The sequence below is a fragment of the Felis catus genome, chromosome A1 (assembly GCF_018350175.1).
Source record: "Felis catus isolate Fca126 chromosome A1, F.catus_Fca126_mat1.0, whole genome shotgun sequence".
Taxonomy (NCBI): Eukaryota; Metazoa; Chordata; class Mammalia; order Carnivora; family Felidae; genus Felis; species Felis catus.
The window spans coordinates 178,550,119-178,569,484 of NC_058368.1; the positions used below are offsets into that span (position 1 = coordinate 178,550,119).

Here is a 19,366-nt window from a genome sequence, read left to right on the forward strand (position 1 = left end):
TCTTAGAAACCTCTTATACATACGTGTCTTTAAACACTGTTTCATACACCCTCCATTGAAATTCCCTGAGCCACAAGCCAGAACTTCATTGATTTTGAGTAGCCAGAGCTTTCTGAGCTCCTGACCTTGTGTGAGCCTCTTCAGCATCTTGGATCATCACTCCCAGTTCTCAGACCTCACTCCTTGTGGGGAAGACGGGAATAAACCCAAACAGAGGGGGGTGTTGTTTGGCTCTCCATCAGATTATTTCCCCAAGTAGACTCAGCTATCAGTAATTTTTACTCTTTCTCTCGGGCCACGTTCGAAAAGCTTTTTTCTCATTTTTACATTTTTGGGAGGTAAGTTTCAGCTGAGTGTGACCTTCTCCTTATGGCTCTGCATTATGTGTTTTATTTGTCTTTGGAGAGGGAACCTGTAGAGAAGAAAGCTCACAAAAGTGAGAGTTTGAATCTGGATTGCCCGGGACCTTGGGCAGTTTATTGAATCTTGCTGGGTCTCAATGTTCTCAACTGGAAAACGAGCATAACATAGTTTGTTTTATAGATGGCTCGTGATGATTCGGTGCAGTATTGAATGGGGAGCGCTCAGCACTGTCCCCGGCGCAGAGAAAATGCTCCTCAAATGTTCATTCTCTCTTGGAACAAACATGTCTCTTTCCTCTGATTATACAGGTTCTTCTCTGTTTGAGCCCAGGGAGCTTCCTACTGCCCCCTTTCCTTAGTAGCAAATTCCCACTTCTCTTTCTTGCGAGTACCACTGAGGACCAACTTGCCTCTCTGTCCCTCTCAACCCATTTCTATCTGTACTCCATCTTAAAAATTTCTGCCACAAACAGACTGCCTGTCTTTACGTTGAACTTTCTTGAATCTGCTTGCATAATCTTAGCTCCTGAGGAAAAGTGTTACCTGCACACAGAGGCCACATCCCTGACTGGTTGAACCACTCAATGGCCGATGGGCCAGTGTCCACGAAAGCCTACTTCCTGGGAGTACTATCACCATCGACAACAATAGATCTGGCTGGAATAATCCTCCAAGTGTGAGGCAGGCAAATACTTTGGCCTAGAAATCAGGCTTAATTGGAAACAAAATTGTATTTCCATGCCAACTGCAGGACGCCTATATCCACAGCTAATTTATCAAGGTAATGCCTCATCTCCTGGAAGGCTCCTGGGAATAGAATGGCTGCATCAGCAAAATTACCAGCTTGTATATGATGAGAAGAACTTTCTTGAAAGCACAACCTGAGCCCTTCAAGTCCCTCATTTGGGGTTTTGTGTACTTCTTGGCTTCCTCCTCTCCTCTGGGCCAGACACTCTGCCAAGACCTGGAGGTACGGATGCCAGTGGGAACCGTACTGCTCTCTGGCTGCCCCAGGCCAGAGGCAAGAAGAAAATCATGCTAGCAGAAGATTTCCAAGCCACAGAACTTCCCTTCGTTATCCGAGGGTTGAGTTGCTCAGGGAGGTAGACAGTATCATGGGTCACATCGTCGTTCAAAATCTGATTTCTATATTTAACACTGGTACTAATAGGTCACGATGCTCGAGGGTGTGTCAGACTCTTCACCCAGCCCTTTGTGCACACTTATTCCATCCTCCAGGCAATCGTAGGGCATAAATACACTATGATATTTGTTACCCTCATTTTACTGACAAAGAACCCGAGGCCTAGGAAGTAAGTAGCTCGCTTCAGGTCACTGCTGCCCACTTAGCTTATTTCATAGCAAAGCCTATACCTTGAAGCACATTATAATGCTCCTTCATGTCCCCCCCCCCCACTTTTAATTTTAAAAATCTCCAACAATAAAAGAGTTGCAAAATTAGTACTAGGAGCATGTACTTAGTTCACAAATTGTTTTCAATATTTTGCCATATTTGCATTTTTTTCTCTTTGTTTGTGTGTGTGTGTGTGTGTTTCTGAATCATTTGAGAGTAGGTTCGGGGGCAGGGCGTAAAGCACAAGTCTGGTTTGGAAACCATGAGGGGACCAGTCTGGCTGGAGAAGAATGTGCTAATAGACAGGGAGCCATGATCAAAAGTGGGTTGAGGCCAGGGGCTGTGGGAGCCAGGCCTAGAAGTTCAGGGTGTGCTCCAGCGTGGACAGGAAGGCCGTGGTGTAGTGCCAGGGAAGGCACAACTTTCATTGAAGGTCTTGAGAAGAATTGAAAACCTGAAGATGTTTATTCAGCAAATGATTTCTTTATGGTCTGATTAAATATACATGTTTATTGAAGACAACGTAGGTGATACAGATAAGTATCAGGAGGAACTTCAAAAAATAACCCTTAAGTCCAACTAAAACCCATGCCAAGATTTCAGTTTATTTCTTTTCTATTTCCCTTTTCTGTGCACATATCTATTCACAGATTGGAACCTCATTGTACATACAGTTTGGTACCCCCATTTTTTTTTTACCTAATAGAATTTCTGCTTGTTTTTAAGTAGTCCTCAAAATAATTTTTCAAAGATGTAATATTACTCCATCAGGTAGATGAACCAAAATGTTGGTAACCCACTCTTTTTTAAACTGAAGTTTACATTATCTCCAGTTGTTCACTATTAAAATGTAATACCATGATGAACACTCTTGCGTGATGGTCTCTGTGCACATGTCTGATGATCTGCTTAGAACGGATTTCTAGATGTAGGGCTCCAGGGTCAAAGAGTTGGGTGGACTATCTCTCTGTCTGGTTTGGAGGGGACAGGAGAGGGAGAAATGGGAAGAAATGCAGTTGGCAGGCAGCTGCAGCTAAGACATGAAGAGGGTTTAGACTTCAGGGACAGTGCTGAGGATGGAAAGAGAATGACAGGAGAAAGAAATGACACTGGAAAGAAATGATAATAGGATTTAGTCGGCAAGATAACTTCAGGGTGCAAGACTGGGGACATATTGAGGGAAACAGAGAGAAATCAGGAGACAGAGGTCCGCTTTGTTTTTACAAGGGTTGAGTAGAGGCCACAGGAAGAAGGCATTTAAATAGAAGGGTTTATGATCTATCCTCCCTCCCTCCCTCCCTCCCTTCCTCTTTCCTTCCTTTCTTCACCCATCTTTTGAGCCCCTACTCTGTACCAGGCCTTGGGGTGAGTGTTGAACATTCTTAAATAACTAAGATATGGCCCCTGTCTCCCATGAGCTCACAGTTCAGCTGGGGAGTCTTCTGCAGGCCTAGAACATAAGAGACAAGACAGAGCAAGGAAGGGAGATTTGGGAGGCCCTGCTACAGAAGAAGGCACAAGGTCAAGAGTGCAGGGTCACAGCTAAAGAGACAAGGGCCCTTGCCCTGTCTCAGCCTAAGTCACTGTGTGGACTTGTAGAGCCCATCTGCTGGGTGGCCACACCTCTTCATCCTTGTGTCCCTGGCTGCCAGCACCCAGACTCTGCCTCAAGGTACCTAGGTCAAGGGTGTTCCTTGCTCTGGCCTCAGTTTTCCCACCTGTACACCAAAGAGGTTGAGGGGTGGAGTGTTAGGAGAGCCTCATGCTGGCCACTTGCCCAAGTGGCCTCATCTTCCCTTCACATGCTGGCCACCACCAGGCTCTTGGCAGCTTGCTGAGGAGGACCTCAGAGTCCAAAGTACAAAGCACAGGCACTGGTTAGTGCTGGGGAGCCACATGCCAGCTTCCCTTCTACATCACAGGGCCCAGTGAGACAGGCCGGCAAGCAGTGGCAGGTCCTGTTTAGTTTCCGGCCTTCAGTTCACCACATTTGCTAAATGTCCTGCCAGAGCCCTTGAAGCTTTGAGATTTGGGGCCCAACTTCCTGCCTCCAGGGTGGAGGCGTCCTTAGGGGAGTCTGACCCAGGCCATAAGAGATGAACATTGAACATTCAGGTGTTAGGCTTCTGAAGCATATAGGGCTCAGGTTTCACTGCTGCCCGTCTATCTTTCACCAGGGGGAGAGTGCTCACTCCTGAATGGGCAGGGCCAGGGGAGGGACTGGACTGAATGAGTTTTAAAGACTCTGGATGTTAAGCTCATTCTCTGGAGTGCTGGCCCTCCTGTCCCAACTGCCTAGAGTAAAACTCTGCCACTGGCTATCAGATTCTAGATAGGGAAAGGGAAGGCGAAGAGAATGTTGGAGAAATCTCTGACTCTCTTCTGGCCTACATGGGTGATTTTAGTCAACCAGCCATTTTCTGAGACCCAAGAGGTTTTGACTAGGCAACTGATGAGAGGAGACATAACCTCAGTCCTTATAAACAGCAATAACACATAAAAGCAAAAACAGGTGATCATTTGTGAGCTCTTTATCCGACAAAGCATTGCATGAAACACTTATGTGCATGACCTCAATAAACCTGCAAGACTGATACTATTGTGTCCACTTTCCAGCAGAAAGCAAGACTCAAAGAGGTATGGAACTTCCGAAGGTCAAATGGCTTCCAAAGGGTAATAGTTGGCTTTAGAGTCTGATGAACCCCAAAAATCATGTTCCCAGAAAACCCTGGATTCCCAAGGGCTAGAGCACTGGGGTGGCGGGAGCCAGCCCTGTCTGTAGCCTCCAGGGGCCCTTGCGGGTGACTGGTCACTTCACATACCCACAGAGGAGCCTCTTAGCCGAATGGAGCAGAGGGCAGACTGGAAAATAAAAATAGTGCCAGTCCTTTCCCTGTGGCAACAGTACCCTCGTTCCGTGGGAAGAATAAATCAAAGATTAACTAAATGGCCCATAGCTGCAGTGACAGGAAGGGACAGTTGTCAGGATGGGGGTGCTAAGGAGTCACACAAATGGCTCAAACCCTCATGCCCTATTGCAGGATTACTGGTGGGCTTACCAAAGGGTAAGTGTGGATGGACAGAGAGACATGGGAAGGTGGAATACAGAACCAGGCTCTTTAACAGGAAGGCAGGGCAGAGCCTCCGGGGAAAAAAAAAGATTCGGAGGCTCAGATTCAAGGCCAGTTTTGCTGCCTGCTTTCTGGGTGGTTTTCTCCTGGGCCTCGGGCTTCTCACCTGCCTTGTCAACCCCTCAGCTTCCACTGAGTCCTGCTATGTGTCAGGCTCTGCCTCAACTGCCAGGGAAGCGGTGATGGCCAGAACAGTCCCTGCCCTCACGTTCCCACTCTTAGTGGGCAAGCCAGACCAGAAGCAAGTGAATCAATGTGTAATGTCATTGCATGAGCAGTGAATGTTATGCGGAAAAACAAGGTGGTGTCAGCAGACAGAAAGTGCCTGATCTGTGTTTGTGTGTGTGTGTTGGTGGGGGAGATGAGGAAGGGGTGCTGCCCAGGAGGGGATGTTCTAGACAGAGCCAGGTGAGCTCCAGTGTCCAGTGGAGGTGACAGGAGCTGTGTGGGTCCAGAGGTTGACAGCGCTGGTGTGACTGGGGTGCAATGCAAGGAGAAGACCAAGCAAAGCCTGTCAGCCCCAGAGAAAAGTCTGCACTTGACCCCAGATGTGTCAAGAAACCACTGGAGGCAGAGTTGTGAGCAAGAGGATAATGGGATCTCTTTTGTATTTTAAAAATATGGGAGCGGATGAATAGCAATGACGAATGGATAAAAGAAATTATGGTATATCCATACACAGAACATTATTCAGCCTGTAAAAGGAATGGAATTCTGACGCTACGTGGATGAACCTTAAAAACATTGTTAAATGAAATAAGCCAGACACAAAAGGACAGATATGCAGTACCTAGAATAGGTTGATTTATACAGAAAGAAAGTGGCATGGTGGTTGCCAGCCCTGGGGGAGGGGGAACACAGAGTTGGTGTTTAATGAGGACACAGTTTCAGTTTGGGATGCTGAAAAGTTCTGGAGATGGATGGCGATGATGGTTGCACAACAGTGTGAATGTACTTAATGACACTGAATTGTACACCTAAAAATGGTAAAAATGGTAAATGTTATGTTGTGTATATTTACTACAAGAAAAAATATGGGAAAGGGTGCTATGCAGAGAATTGTCTCTGAGCGTAGATTACTTTTTTTTCTAGGGTTGCCATAACATGATACTACAGACTGGGTGACTTCATAGAAATTTTTTTCTCATAGTTCTGGAGGCTGGAAGTCCAAGATCAAAGTCCTGATGGGGTTGAGACCTCTCTGGTGAGAACTCTGTCCTTTGCAGAAAACCACTGTGTTCTTGCTGAGTCCTCAGGTGGCCTTTGTTCTATGTATGCTTTTCTTTCTTTTTTTTTTTTTTCTATTTACACATGTATTTAATGAGGATGATTTTCTAATTCAATACATTTTTTAACTTTTTTTTTTTTTAATTTACATGCAAGTTAGTTAGCAGATAGTATAATAATGATTTCAGGAGTAGATTTCAGTGATTCATCCCCTACATATAGCACCCAGTGCTCATCCCAGCAAGTGTCCTCCTTAATGCCCCTTGTCTATTTAGCCCATCCCCCCACCCACAACCCCTCCGGCAACCCCCAGTTTATTCTCTGTATTTAAGAGTCTCTTATGTTTTGCCCCTTCCCTGTTTTTATATTATTTTTGCTTCCCTTCCCTTAAGTTCATCTGTTTTGTATCTTAAATTCCACATATGAGTTAAACCATATGATATTTGTCTTTCTCTGACTGATTTCACTTAACATAACACCATCTAGTTCCAGCCACGCCGTTGCAAATGGCAAGATTTTATTCTTTTTGGTTGCCAAGTAATACTCCATTGTGTGTGTGTGTGTGTGTGTGTGTGTGTGGGTACCACTGCTTCTTTATCCATTTGTCAGTCGATGGACATTTGGGCTCTTTCCATACTTGGGCTGTTGTCAATAGCGCTGCTATAAAAATTGGGGTGCATGTACCCCTTCGAAATGGCACATCTGTATCCTTTGGATAAAAACCTAGTAGTAGTTGCAATTGTTGGGTTGTAGGGTAGTTCTATTTTAAATTTTTTGAGGAACCTCCATACTGTTTTCCAAAGTGGCTGCACCAGTTTGCATTCCCACCAGCAGTGCAAAAGGGGTCCTCTTTCTCTGCATCCTCGCCAACATCTGTCGTTGCCGGAGTTGTTAGCTGTTCTGACAGCGATATCTCATTGCGGTTTAGATCTGTATTTCCTTGATGGTGAGTGATGTTGAGCATTTTTTCATGTGTTTGTTGGCTGTCTGGATGTCTTCTTTGGAAAAATGTCTATTCACGTCTTTTGCTCATTTCTTCACTGGGTTATTTGTTTTTTGCGTGTTGAGTTTGATAAGTTCGTTATAGATTTTGGATACTAACCCTTTATCTGATATGTCATTTTCAAATATCTTCTCCCATTCCGTCGGCAACCTTTTAGTTTTGCTGATTGTTCTTTTCACCATGCAAAAGTTTTTATCTTGATGAGGTCCCAATAGTTCATTTTTGCTTTTGTTTCCCTTGCCTCAGATGTGTTGAGTAAGACGTGTTGAGTAAGAAGTTGCTATGGCCGAGGTCAAAGAGGTTTTTGCCTGCTTTCTCCTCTAGGGTTTTGATGGCTTCCTGCCTTACATTTAAGTCTTTCATCTATTTTGACTTTAATTTTGTGTCTGGTGTAAGAAAGTGGTTCAGGTTCATTCTTCTGCATGTTGCTGTCCAGTTTTCCCAACACCATTTGCTAAAGAGACTGTCTTTTTCCATTGGATATTCTTTCCTGCCTTTTCAGAGGCTAGTTGGCCATATATTTGTGGGTCCATTTCTGGGTTCTCTATTCTGTTCCATTGATCTGTGTGTCTGTTTTTGTGCCAATACCATACTGTCTTGATGATTACAGCTTTGTAATACATCTTGAAGTCTGGAATTGTCTGGAACTTTCTAATACATTTTGAAGTCCGGAATTTTCCTAGTTCTGTACAAATTTTAGGATTGTTTTTTCTAGCTCCGTGAAGAATGCTGGTTTTATTTTGATAGGGGTTGCACTGAATATGTAGACTGCTTTGGGTAATATTGACATTTTAACAATATTTGTTCTTCCAATTCATGAGCACGGAATTTTTCCATTTTTTTGTGTCTTCAATTTGTTTCATGAGCTTTCTATAGTTTTCATTGTATAGGTTCTCACCTCTTTGGTTAGGTTTATTCTTAGGTATTTTATGGGTTTTGGTGTAATTGTAAATGGAATTGATTCCTTGATTTTTCTTTCTGCTGATTCATTATTTGTGTATAGAAATGCAACCGATTTCTGCACATTGATTTTATAACCCTGCAACTTTGCTGTATTCATGGATGAGTTTTAGCAGTTTTTTGGTGGAATCTTTTGGGTTTTCCATATAGAGTATCATGTTGTCTGCTAAGAGTGAAAGTTTGACTTCTTCCTTGCCAATTTGGATGCCTTTTGTTTCTTTGTGTTGTCTGATTGCTAAGCCTAAGGCTTCTAGTACTATGTTGAATAACAGTGGCAAGAGTGGACATCTTTGTGGTGTTCCTGACCTTAGGGGGAAAGGTCTCAGTTTTTCCCCATTGAGGATGATATTAGTGGTGGGTCTTTCGTATGTGGTTTTTATGACCTTGGGGTATGATCCTTCTATCCTTCCTTTCTTGAGGGTTTTTATCAAGAAAGGATGCTGTATTTTGCCAAATGCTTTATCTACATCTATTGAGAGTATCATATGGTTCTTATTCTTTCTTTTATTAATGTGATGTATCACATTGATTGTTTTGCAGATATTGAACCAACCCTGCATCCCAGGTATAAATCCCACTTGTTTGTGGTAAATAATTCTTTCAGTGTATTGTTGGATCCAGTTGGCTAGTATCTTGTTGAGAATTTTTGCATCCATGTTTGTGAAGGAAATTGGTCTGAAGTTCTCCTTTTTAGTGGGGTCTTTGTCTGGTTTGGAATCAAGGTAATGCTGGCCTTGTAGAATGAGTTTGGAAGTTTTCCTTCCATTTCTATATTTTGGAACAGTTTCAAAAGAATAGGTGTTAACTCTTCCTTAAATGTTTGGTAGAATTCCCCTGGAAAGCCATCTGGCCCTGGACTCTTGTTTTTTGGGAGATTTCTGATTACTAATTCAATTTCTTTACTGGTTATGGGTCTGTTCAAATTTTCTATTTCTTCCTCTTTCAGTTTTAGTAGTTTATATGTTTCTAGGAATTTGTCCATTTCTTCTATATTGCCCAATTTATTGGCATATAATTGCTCAGAATATTCTCTTATTTTTGCTTGTATTTCTGCAGTGTTGGTTGTGATCTGTCCTCTTTCATTTTGTGTGTGCTTTTCTTCTTAAAGGACACCAGTCCTATCTGATCAGGACCCCACCCTGTGACCTCATTTAATCTTAATTACCTCTTTTAAGGTGTTACCTCCAAATACAGTTACATTGGGGGTTAGGGCTCCAACAAATAAATTAGGGGAAGTGGCACAGTTCAGTCCACAACAGGGGGTGACAGTGCTGAGAGATTTGACCTAGAGAGTGTTCCTTTAGCACTGCTTGGAATCTTCAGTCGCAGTCTTGGCTCTGTGACCTTGGTAAGTGATTCAACCTCTCCCACCCTCTCTTATCCTGGGAACAGTGAGCGTAGGTAACTTACAGCTAAGATTGGACTGAAGGTAGGGATTCTCAGAAAGCCCCAGCAAATAAATAACCCTCAAGGGATTATGGCAATTATTATTTTTTACATGATTCCTGTTGAGTGTGGAATGACAGGCTGCTGTTTCTGGGCTTGCAATGATGCATGGGCGGGGTTAACCAGCACAAGGATGCCAGTGAGTCCTGTGGCCCAGCGTGTCTCCTGTTGTCTCAGGCTCCGAATGACAGCTGGTTCCAAGCTGATGTTTGCAGATAGTGAGCAGCAAGCCTGGGCTTGGCTCTGCCTGCCAAGCAAAGATGTTTGAATGATGCCACCCAAACTGGTCCAGGGTTAATCAAAAGATTACGGAAAGAAAATTAAGGCAGGCTAACCCCGGCCTTCCAGACACAAGCATCAGAATCACATCTCTCTCCCTGACTCCTGCCCAGTTCTCTGCCTCTGCTTCCAACCCACCTCCTTCCAGCAAGAAGTGGAAATTGGCCAGACTGGCATTAGAACAGGAAGGCTTGCAGGGTGGTGTTATTTTGTTTTGTTTTGTTTTTTTCCTTCCTGTGCTTGTAGTGTGAGCTGTCTGTCCAGGTCTCCCATAGTTTCTGTTGTTTGCCTGGAAAAGATGGCCCCCAATGTTGGTTTGCAGTATAGACGGGGGACTAGGGTGTCAGGGGAATTGTCCAGAATTGTGTTGCTTCAGTCAGAACAGAAGTCTTAACACCTTGATTTCTGAAAGAAATCTTGACCAAACTGGGAAGGCATCAGCTTTGTCTTCATTGCTTTCCTATCCCGGATCTAAGTTTTAGAAATGGAAGGCATGAAATGAGGGGGGCAAAGCTGGAACTTGGAGACAGACAGCCTGACTTCCACTTACAGCTCTGTCCCATGCTGGGTGTGTGACTCAGTGCCTGGCCTTCCCTTTCTGGGGCTCCAAATTTCTCATCTGTAAATGGACCTAACTGGAGCTCCCTCCTTCACACATTCTGGTGCCTGCACAGTGCTTAGAGCGGTGTCAGGCCCAGAGCGGGAGCCGTGATGGGAATTGTGATTATTGGTATCAAATCTTAAAACTTTAAAACTGGATGGGAACTTCAAAGTCAGAAACTCCCTCATTTTAGAGATGAAGAAACTGAGGCCCAGAGAAGATAGCCACCTGTTCAATGAGCAAATGTGAAGATTTGAATTTGAACTCAGGCTTGGCTCCAAAGCTGTTATTCACTGTAGGTCCAAGAACATGGACTGGACATATGGTGGCTTTAACCAGAGAGAACCAGGGTTGGCTTTGTGTTCATGGCCTTCCTTCCACCCCAACAGGAGGCAGGCTTTCTTTTGCTTCCAGACTGGGGATCTGTGAGGAATACAGGGAGGGCAGACACTGGTGGTGGTAAACACCTTCCCTCACATCTTTTCCTGGCCTCCCTTCTATCCAGCTGGTCTGGGGAGCCTGTGTTATCTCATCTCTGCTTCCTTTCCTCTCCCCAACCCTCTGCCCTTCCATGGGGTCCTCAGAGCCTGGGTCCTCCTCCCTGCCCTCCTGGTTGTGGTGCAGATGGACACTGAGGGGACACTGGTCAGCTGTGGTGGACAGGCAGTGTGGGCCTGCTGCCGAGGGGCCAATCTCACAGAGCACATGAGAACTGGGATGGAGGGGAGTCAAAGCCTTGGATTTGGTCTGGATTGCACTGATCCAACGTGTCATCAAGGTCATTCTGATTGATCGCATCTGTCACACTCCAGCACAGTGTTCAGAACAGCAAGATGAGACCAGGCCTCCAAAAGGAACTCCAGCTACATGGCCCGATGCTGTTGGGCAGGGAAGGCTTTCAGTCACTGTGTATTCAACATGCATTGGACACTCAAAAAATGGAAGCCAAGCCCAACACATGAGCCTTTGTAGGGCTCATGTCCTCATGGGGCTTGGGTAGGAAACACATAAACCACTAAATGGAAAGGATCATTTCAGCTGTTGACAAGTTTTTGATTACTGAAGTTGTAATCGAGAGTGATGGGGTCAGGGTGAGGGGGTGGCTTTGGAGGAGCAGCACATCTGGAAAAGAGCTGGAAGAAGACTTGACGCGTAGCTTGCTCCTTTCAGCAATGCCTCCTTTCTCCTGGCTACCAGTGCAAGGTCTCATAACACGAGAAGAAGACAGGGCAGAACCTGGCCTCTACCAGGCAGCTGCTATGTGCTAGGTACTGTGTGTGTCACATGCGCCATCTCGTTCAGTCTTCTGGTAGCATCGTGTGCTAGGAATTACTGGCCCCACTTTCCAGAGGAGGACATAGACCTCGTCCAAAATGGGAAATACCTCGTCCAAGGCTATCCTGTGAGGCAGTGGCAGGATTTGAACCCAGGGCTGGCTGGCTCCAGAGCCATTCTTTGGCTTTCCCTGCCTCTTGCTGCCTTCTTTCCTGGCTACATCACATGACCACCTCCACACTTGGGAATCAACAGCTCTCAAGGATTCTGTGCCTGGAAGATTCTGTAACCCTGTGAGGACTGGGGAAGGTGAAGGTCACACTGGCATGGTAAGTGACCTCCAGGTCTCTAAAGACCAGTTAAGACCTGACTTGATCCACTCCACCCTTGTCTTACTATTATAGCCCACAGTCCCTCCCCCCTGCCAGAGGGGCCCATTTCTAGCTACTTTTAATTTGGAACAAACTAGCCACTCCCCCGTGGTCCTGAAATTAATAGGATGTCTGTGCAGCAGTGCCAGGATAAGCAGCCTTGAACAAATTATTCCTGCCTACTGTCAGGGTTATCTGGAAGAGAGGCCTGGTGGCCCTAAAGAGGAACAGCCTGGGCTGGCGGGGGGAGGCCCCACCTTCCTCTGCTATGGGACTTAGGGAACCCCAGAGAGCGCATGGCCAGCCAAATGGGTGAGGGAGTGATGGGCATGGCGTACGGGGGCAAGGATGAGAAGACAGGCAGGCTTATTCCCCACACTGGCAGGGGCTGACTGTGACTGAAGGGGCAGGCATGGACCAGAACCCTCAGCAACTGAACTCTCTGCCTATGACAAGGCACAGCACTCAGAGGTTCCTGGAAGGAACCCGGGAGTAGAGCTGTCCTAACATGACCCAGTGCTGGCCTGTACTGCCAGGACAGGAGCTAGCTGTGACCTGGGATGGTGGGGACTCTCTCCTACCCCAACAAAGGGAAGTGCACACAAGCTGAGCTTCTCATGGGACAGGTGGTATCCTCCTTTTCACAGAGGGCTCTGTAACACCTCACAGGCCCCCAGGTTCCCAGGGTCAGGGCCGTTGCTTTCCCAGAGAATTCTAGTAAACGGTGAGTCTCTTAATTCCGGAGTGTCTAGTGCCTAAAACCCTGTGTATTTCCACACTGACATGACCACTCCTCACACTTGCATGTGAGGAGCGTGGTGGAGAGGGTCCCTCATGGACTTTGAGCCCATTCAACATGGGTGCCCTGGCCCCAGTGTAACTGCCTGAGAGGTGACAGTGATGCTGGAAGAGTGTGTATGTAGACGTCTTGCTGACCTTGGCCTGCAGAGTGTTCTCTTCTCCATAAAGCTTATTTCTTAACCCAGGCCACGCCACATTAAGGAATTTGTCACAAGCCTTTGGAAGACGGGTGGCTTCCTTAAAAGGCCCCAGCTGGTATGACAGTCCTTGGCAAACCCCTCTACAAAATTGGTGGGAAGCTGGGGGCACTCTTTGCCAGTGATAGATCCCCTCTGGGGTGTCGTCTCCAGCTCCGTGGCATGGAGCACCTGGTCTTGGCCCCAGGGGGACCTGGGTTTCAACGCCAACTCTGCCACTTACTTCCAGCTAGGCCATCTGGCTTAATTAAAGGTCAATTTCCTTATGTGTTAAAATAGTGATTGCAATACCTACTCCGAGGGTCAGGACTGGGGCAAGAAAAAAGAGGTGCCTAGGGCCCAAAGGTTAAGGAGGGACTCACCCTCAGCTCCCTGCAAGTTCAGGGTCACCACTTGCCCTGCCATCTGCATCATCCTCACTGAATTAGAAAACAACCTTGTGCTGTTGGTACTGTTATTATCTCCAATTAAAAGTGAGGAACCGTGGCTTAGGGAGGCTGTGTACCTCACCCAAGCTCACACAGCTGGTAGATGACAGAGCTGGGACTCAAGCTGGGCCTGCCTGAAGGCAGAGCCAAGTTCAAGGTTAGTTTCTTGAGGGGAAGAGGCAAGAGGAACAGTATGTCTCTGACAGGTCTGAAGCACAGAGAGAAACAACTGACTGAGTGGGAGAGGGGAGTCGGGGCTCCGGGGCATTGTCCTTGAGATAAATCATACAAGGTCAGCCCTCCCACCCCCTCCCCACCCTGCAGCCGTGCGGGTGGCCTGGACAACTAGAAGCTCTCCTGGATTGGATTCTTCCCTCCTGCTGGCTTTGGCTTCACCATCTGTGCCTGGGGTGACGGATGAGTTCCCAAAGTACAGAAGGAGATGGGCTTTTAAACCTCCCCAACCAGAGTGGAGCCTGAACAACTTCTGTTCCCACCCGTGGCTTAACTAGGCATTCAAGCCGGGTGTCTGCTCAAAGAGCAGGGGAGGGCCCGGCTCTGGGAGTCATGCTATTAACATCTAATCTAATAAGCTAATCGGGTGTGGGAAATGTCTCAAAGGTCAGTCTTAGCACAATCACTAGGTGGGGCCTTAGGAAAGCAAGTTCTGGAGAGGGGAATCGAATGTTCTAGAGAGGCCACTCTGAGAGTCTGTGCCAGCGCTGAAGAAACAAGCAGTTAGTGAGATGGAGTCCCTGCCCTGAGGCGCTCACAGTCCTGAGTATCAGCTAATAACTGCAGTCACATCAACAAACATTTCCTGAGTGCTTAATATGCAGAGAGCTTTATATACACAATCTTGTTTAATCCTATAAGGAGGACATTGTGATTCCATTTTATAGATTAGGTAGCTGAGGCCAGAGAGGTGAAGGACCCTGCAGGAGACTTCCTTGCCAGTGTGCGGGGGGGACCCAAGGATGTCCCAGTCTGGCAACCAATTGTCCTTTCCTCTGCATAATTGGTTTACAAACTTTTTTTTTTAAAGCAAGAGAAACTCGTTCTTTAAATTTCAAAGAAATTCAGTATGTGAAACAAATCAAAGTAGAGCTGAAGGGGCAGGGATGGGAGTGCCAGATCTTCCCCTGCACAGCCTCCCCTCGTGGGGACAATTAAATGCCCTTCCTGAGATGCCGAGAAAGCTCAGGCATGGTTCTGAATGACTTGTCTGGCTGGAGGCTCACCTTCTGGCCACAGATTCAGGTCCTGCAGCTGGACAGAGTACAGAGAGCCTTTACTGAGCGCCTCTGGGACAGAAGCTTGAATGGTGAATTCTAGAAAGCTCCCACTCTAAAATCTTCTGGGGACCCTCAACCAGTGTCTGTGCCCTGAGTTGCTGCTTCGTCCGTTTAATGCTATTGGTGAAGCAGTCACTGCGGGCCAGGCACATGACAAGTAGCTCTGGGCACCGGGTCTCTGTGATCCCTGCCCTCAGAGGGCTGAAGTCCAGCAGGGAAGACAGCCTTTAGCAAACATGTTTTTAAAAGGAACGGGGATCGCAGATTGTGATCAGAGCTATAAAGGAAAAGCTCAAGGTCAAGGAGATGTGTGAGCAAGAGGACCTGATCAGTTCATCTCTGAAAAGGGCACCTGTGAAAAGTCTGGGCCACCTTTAGCTTAGACCAGTGGGAAAGGGGTACTAAAATCAGGGGCAGGTGGCTGTGATCCAGGAATGGAAGGACAGGGAGGGGTGGTCATGGGCTCTCCCTGTTCTCCAGGTATTTCCAAGGCAGGTAAGAAATAACAAGTTGCCCCCACGACCAGCAGCAGCTACCTGGTCCTATCGAATCTTTACATTCCTCAGTTCTTCTTCTTCTTTTTTTAATGTTTATCTATTTATTGAGAGAGAGAGAGAGAGAAAGAGAGCAGGGGAGGGGCAGACAGAGAAGGAGGAAAAGAATCCCAAGCAGGCTCTGCATGGAGCCCGATGGTCCAGCTCAGGCTGGACCTGAGCCGAAATCAAGAGCCGGACACTTAACTGGCTGAGCCACGCAGGCACCTCTACATTCCTCAGTTCTGGAAGGGAGAAAGAAAATTCCTCCTAAGCGTTGGATTATTGCGAAGTGAGGGCTCAGTGCAATGAGTAAGGAGTAAGGGAAATCACAAACCCAACAATCATTAAGCTAATGTCATGTGTCCACCTAGGGTCTAATCTAGTCACCCAGGGCTGGCCTATGCATAAGAAAGACCTTTCTTTGCTCCCCCTGCTCCAGTCCTGGCTCTGCTCCCACGGTCATTTACTTAACAAATATTTAGCAAACACCTGGGTTGGGCAGAACAGCAGTTTCCCAGCGCGTGCCTGGCACAGAGCCAGGGCTGTGTAAACAGTCGGTGCTCGCTGCAGACTGCAGAAACACAATCCTGCCCTGGTACCCGCTGGGGGCCGCCTCCCTGAGCCCTGGCTATAGGAAACTCAGTAAGGAGGCGGGTCGGAGAAAGGCCAGGTGGCCACTAGGTCCCCAGTGTGGGTCCCGTGGAGCCCTTTCTGTGTCCCACAGATCTTAGTCTCTGGGATTCTGAGGGGAGGGAGGGGGCCATCCTGCCTGGTTTCTCTGCAGAGGCCGGCACTCCATGCCACTCTCTGCTAGTGCCAACCTGCTTCTACCTGCCTGGTTCTGCCCTCCTCGTCTCAGCTGAGGTCTGTGCATTCAGCCTGTGCTCCCACAGCATGCACATTGCTGGATGGAGGATTTGTGTCATCTTCTCTGTGTGTCCAGTGTCCAGCAATTAGCGTGGCACAGGGTAGGTGCTCAGTCAATAAGTGTTAAGCGAATGATTGTAGGCAAATATGCAGAAGACAGTATCTTCCTGCTCACTTATTCAAATTCAAATAGCTATCTATCCACTTTCTCTCTCTGTCTCCCTCTCCCTCCCACCCCCCACACTTTTGCATGTGCTCTCTCCCTTATTGACTCACTTTCTCACACTGACCCTTATTGCTGTGATCTCTCTCTCCCTCTGGTGCTGCCTGGAGTGCACAGACTCACCTGTGGTCAGCTACATTAAAGGCCCTTTAACCCTGGTCCTGCAGAAGGCATGGCCTGGGTCACCCTCTCCAGACCCACGTCCACCTCAGTCCCTGACGGGCTCCCTCCCGTCTGCTCATTGCAATGCCATCTGCAGAGGGATCCCGTGTCTCGGCTTCCCTGGATCCTTTCGACAGGGCTGGGAGGTAAACAGATGGCAGGTAATGGACTCATTTTGCAGATGAGGAAACTGAGGCTCAGAGAGGCTGCGGCTTGCATGGGGAGTAAAGCCAGAGTTGAGACCTAGGTTTCCTGAGTCCGGGTCAAAGCTCTTTTTGCTAAACCTCTGGGAATCAGAGGCTGCCCCTCATCCCTTGTCCCCTGAGATCCTGGAATCCATGACGCGGGGAGAAAATCCCATTTGTCTGGAAGGATTGAATTTCGGTGAGGACTCTGTGCCATCCTCTAAGCCTGGCTCTCTCCTCCTCACCTCCGTCCATCCTACAGGGGCCCTAGTAAATCTGCCCACAGCCTGACCCTCAGCATTGGGCCGTCGGTCTCCCTGAGGGTCCTGGGGGGCAGCGCCCTCTTTCAGAAGTGTAGTGGGGACAGAGCAGGGGTGCCGACTGGCGAGAAAGGAGACAGGCAAACCTCACCACGTCCCTCCCTCCCACACCCGCCTGCCCAGAGCACCTGCCCCAGGTCATCAGAGCTGGCCAAAGGCAGCCTTTATCTTCTCTTCTTGTCATTTAAAACAAATCCCAGTCAAGGGTTTGTGTCCCTCCCTCCTTCCCTGAATACCCTCCCTGCTGCTTCTGATGCATCTCCCCCAAAGACTCTTTCCTCCTGAAAGAGGGCATGAATATTTAAAGACTTTTTTTCAGCCAGTGAAACCACGTCATGCTGCTGCTCTCTCTTTAAATGTTATCTCCAGAAAGTTTGCCAGAGTCTCTCTGAGCGCCTTGCCCTCCCTGGCACAGTGTAATAGGGGGCTCCAGAGATAGGAAGGGCCCTGAGAAGTCAGCCTTCCCTCCTCAGCCTCTGGGGCTGACTTGTGTACACACGGTCCCAGGGCCCCTTCACAACTACCCTTTCTGGGCCGCCTAGGGAGTGGAACCTGCCAACCCCCTGCCGCCCCAGTTCTTGGAGAAGTAGAGAAGGCAGACATTGACGTAGGCAAGGTCCGCAGAGGGACAGGGGTCCCGGAAAGCAGAATGATGAACAAAGCCCCAGAAACGCAGGACCCTGGGACTCAGTGAGAGAAAGCTCTTGGCACACCAGACCCAGAGATGATGGCAATCCGAATCCTGTGTTCACCAGGGCATGGTGGATCCCACTCCTGCTGCCATCTCCTGCTGGCCTCCTCAAACGTCTCTGTTCCGCAGAATTACTCCCAGCCCACCGCATCAAATCTCTCCTTTATCAACAAGACACAACGCTCCCTGGATAACTTCTTGAAACTCTAGTCACGCTAAGCAGCTTCCAGTGCTCTGGGAAGGGCTCTGTCCCTCTGCTCGCCTGTAACCAATCAGTCACACACCACCAAATCCATTTCCAAAGTTCCAGGCAATTACGGCTGGCTGAGCTCCCTGGCACGGTGCCTGCCTGCTCAGAGCCGGAGCCCAGGTTGTCAGCGACCCCGAATCCCAGCCACCCATTTCCCCCCACCCTCCTCTGAGACCCCGGCACACCAGAACGGCCACAGTCGCCACACCAAGGCACTTGCCACTTTGGCCAGCCAGACCACATTAAGACACAAGACGAGGGTCAAGGCCAGGCTCCCTACCTTTGCTGAGGGTCCCAGTGATGAGCTTAAAGATGGTCTGGGCAAATTTCACGAACCCAAGCTTGCATCTTTTGGAACAGCCGCTCATGGTGGCAGAGGGAAGGTAGGCTCTGCTGTGAGCGCCCAGAAGGGAAGGCACCCACCTTGCGCGATCCTGGAACTTGGAGCCCGCCTAGGCAACCCCTGAGAGCCGGATGTACCCCAGAAGCTCTGGGAACAGAACAGCTGCCTCTGCAGTGAGTCTGGCTTCTGCATCCAGAAAGCCTGCAGGGCACGATGTTTGCTCCCTTCCTCCCTCCCTCCCTCCACCCCCTCCTGCTGTCCACTCAAGTCCTCACCAGGCGAGGACCTCCGGATGCCAGGGCTGGGAGCGGGACACACTGCCAGGGCACAGGGTGCTCCGAAGGCACCAAGGAGGAGTGAGACTGAGCGGAGCAGGGAGGGAGGAGCTGGAGCTCTCCCAGGCTTTGCTGTCTTTCTTACATGGCAGTGGTAATGTAGCAATTAATACTCGAGTCAGAAGGGAGGGGACAGCTACGCAAAAACACTCCGCTCAGCAGCTCCTGCTTGCTCTCCCGCTCTTTCCCTCCTGGTTAATCTAATAGATCAATTCTCCCTGCCTTGATCGGGATGTGGGTGAACTCCCCACAGAGCCGAAAGCCGCGGCTCGGCACTCAGTGGAAAGTTTACAGGCAGCAGCCGAGCAGCCTGGTTTGCATCATGTAGTCGGGCTGAGCCGGAGCCCCGGCGAGCTGGCCTGTGAGGTTCCTTGGGCACCTGCAGCAGGGGTGGCTGCCTCCGTGACTTGGAAGGCCAATGCCTCGACTGCTTCCGGCTCGAGGCGCACCCCCACCCCCCCACCCCCGCCCCGTCTCAAAGTCGGCTGCGTGGCAAGAGTCTGCGCTCTCATTAGGATAGGAGTGCAATTAGGACTTGCCTGGATGATGAGAGTGTTCCTCAGAAATGCCACAGGGGAATTTGATTTGATTACAGTAAAATACTCTTAGAAGTAAAACTGCAAGGTGATATGCAAATATCAAGTCCAGGGTGCAAATACGTTTAATAAAAAGTCTGGTTGCTGTTCAGTCCCACAGACTGTACAGGTCAGAAGGGACCTCGCAG

At 48.3% G+C, this 19,366-nt stretch overlaps 1 protein-coding gene across 3 annotated transcripts in view; it reads right to left on the reverse strand.

Moving 5' to 3' along the window:
- Positions 1-18,989, reverse strand: part of KCNIP1 (potassium voltage-gated channel interacting protein 1) — a 343,533-nt gene extending 324,544 nt beyond the window's left edge. Inside the window, exon 1 of one of the 3 annotated variants that reach the window (XM_045035721.1) lies at positions 18,583-18,989. Coding sequence is in view for 2 of the 3 variants with exons in the window: in XM_045035708.1 (XP_044891643.1) it covers positions 18,388-18,499 (112 nt within the window). In the remaining variant the exon portion in view is untranslated. Of the gene's footprint in view, positions 1-18,244; positions 18,529-18,582 lie in introns of those variants that run through there. The other 2 variants (XM_011285529.4, XM_045035708.1) reach the window with 2 other exon arrangements.
- Between the last annotated feature and the right edge of the window lie 377 nt (positions 18,990-19,366).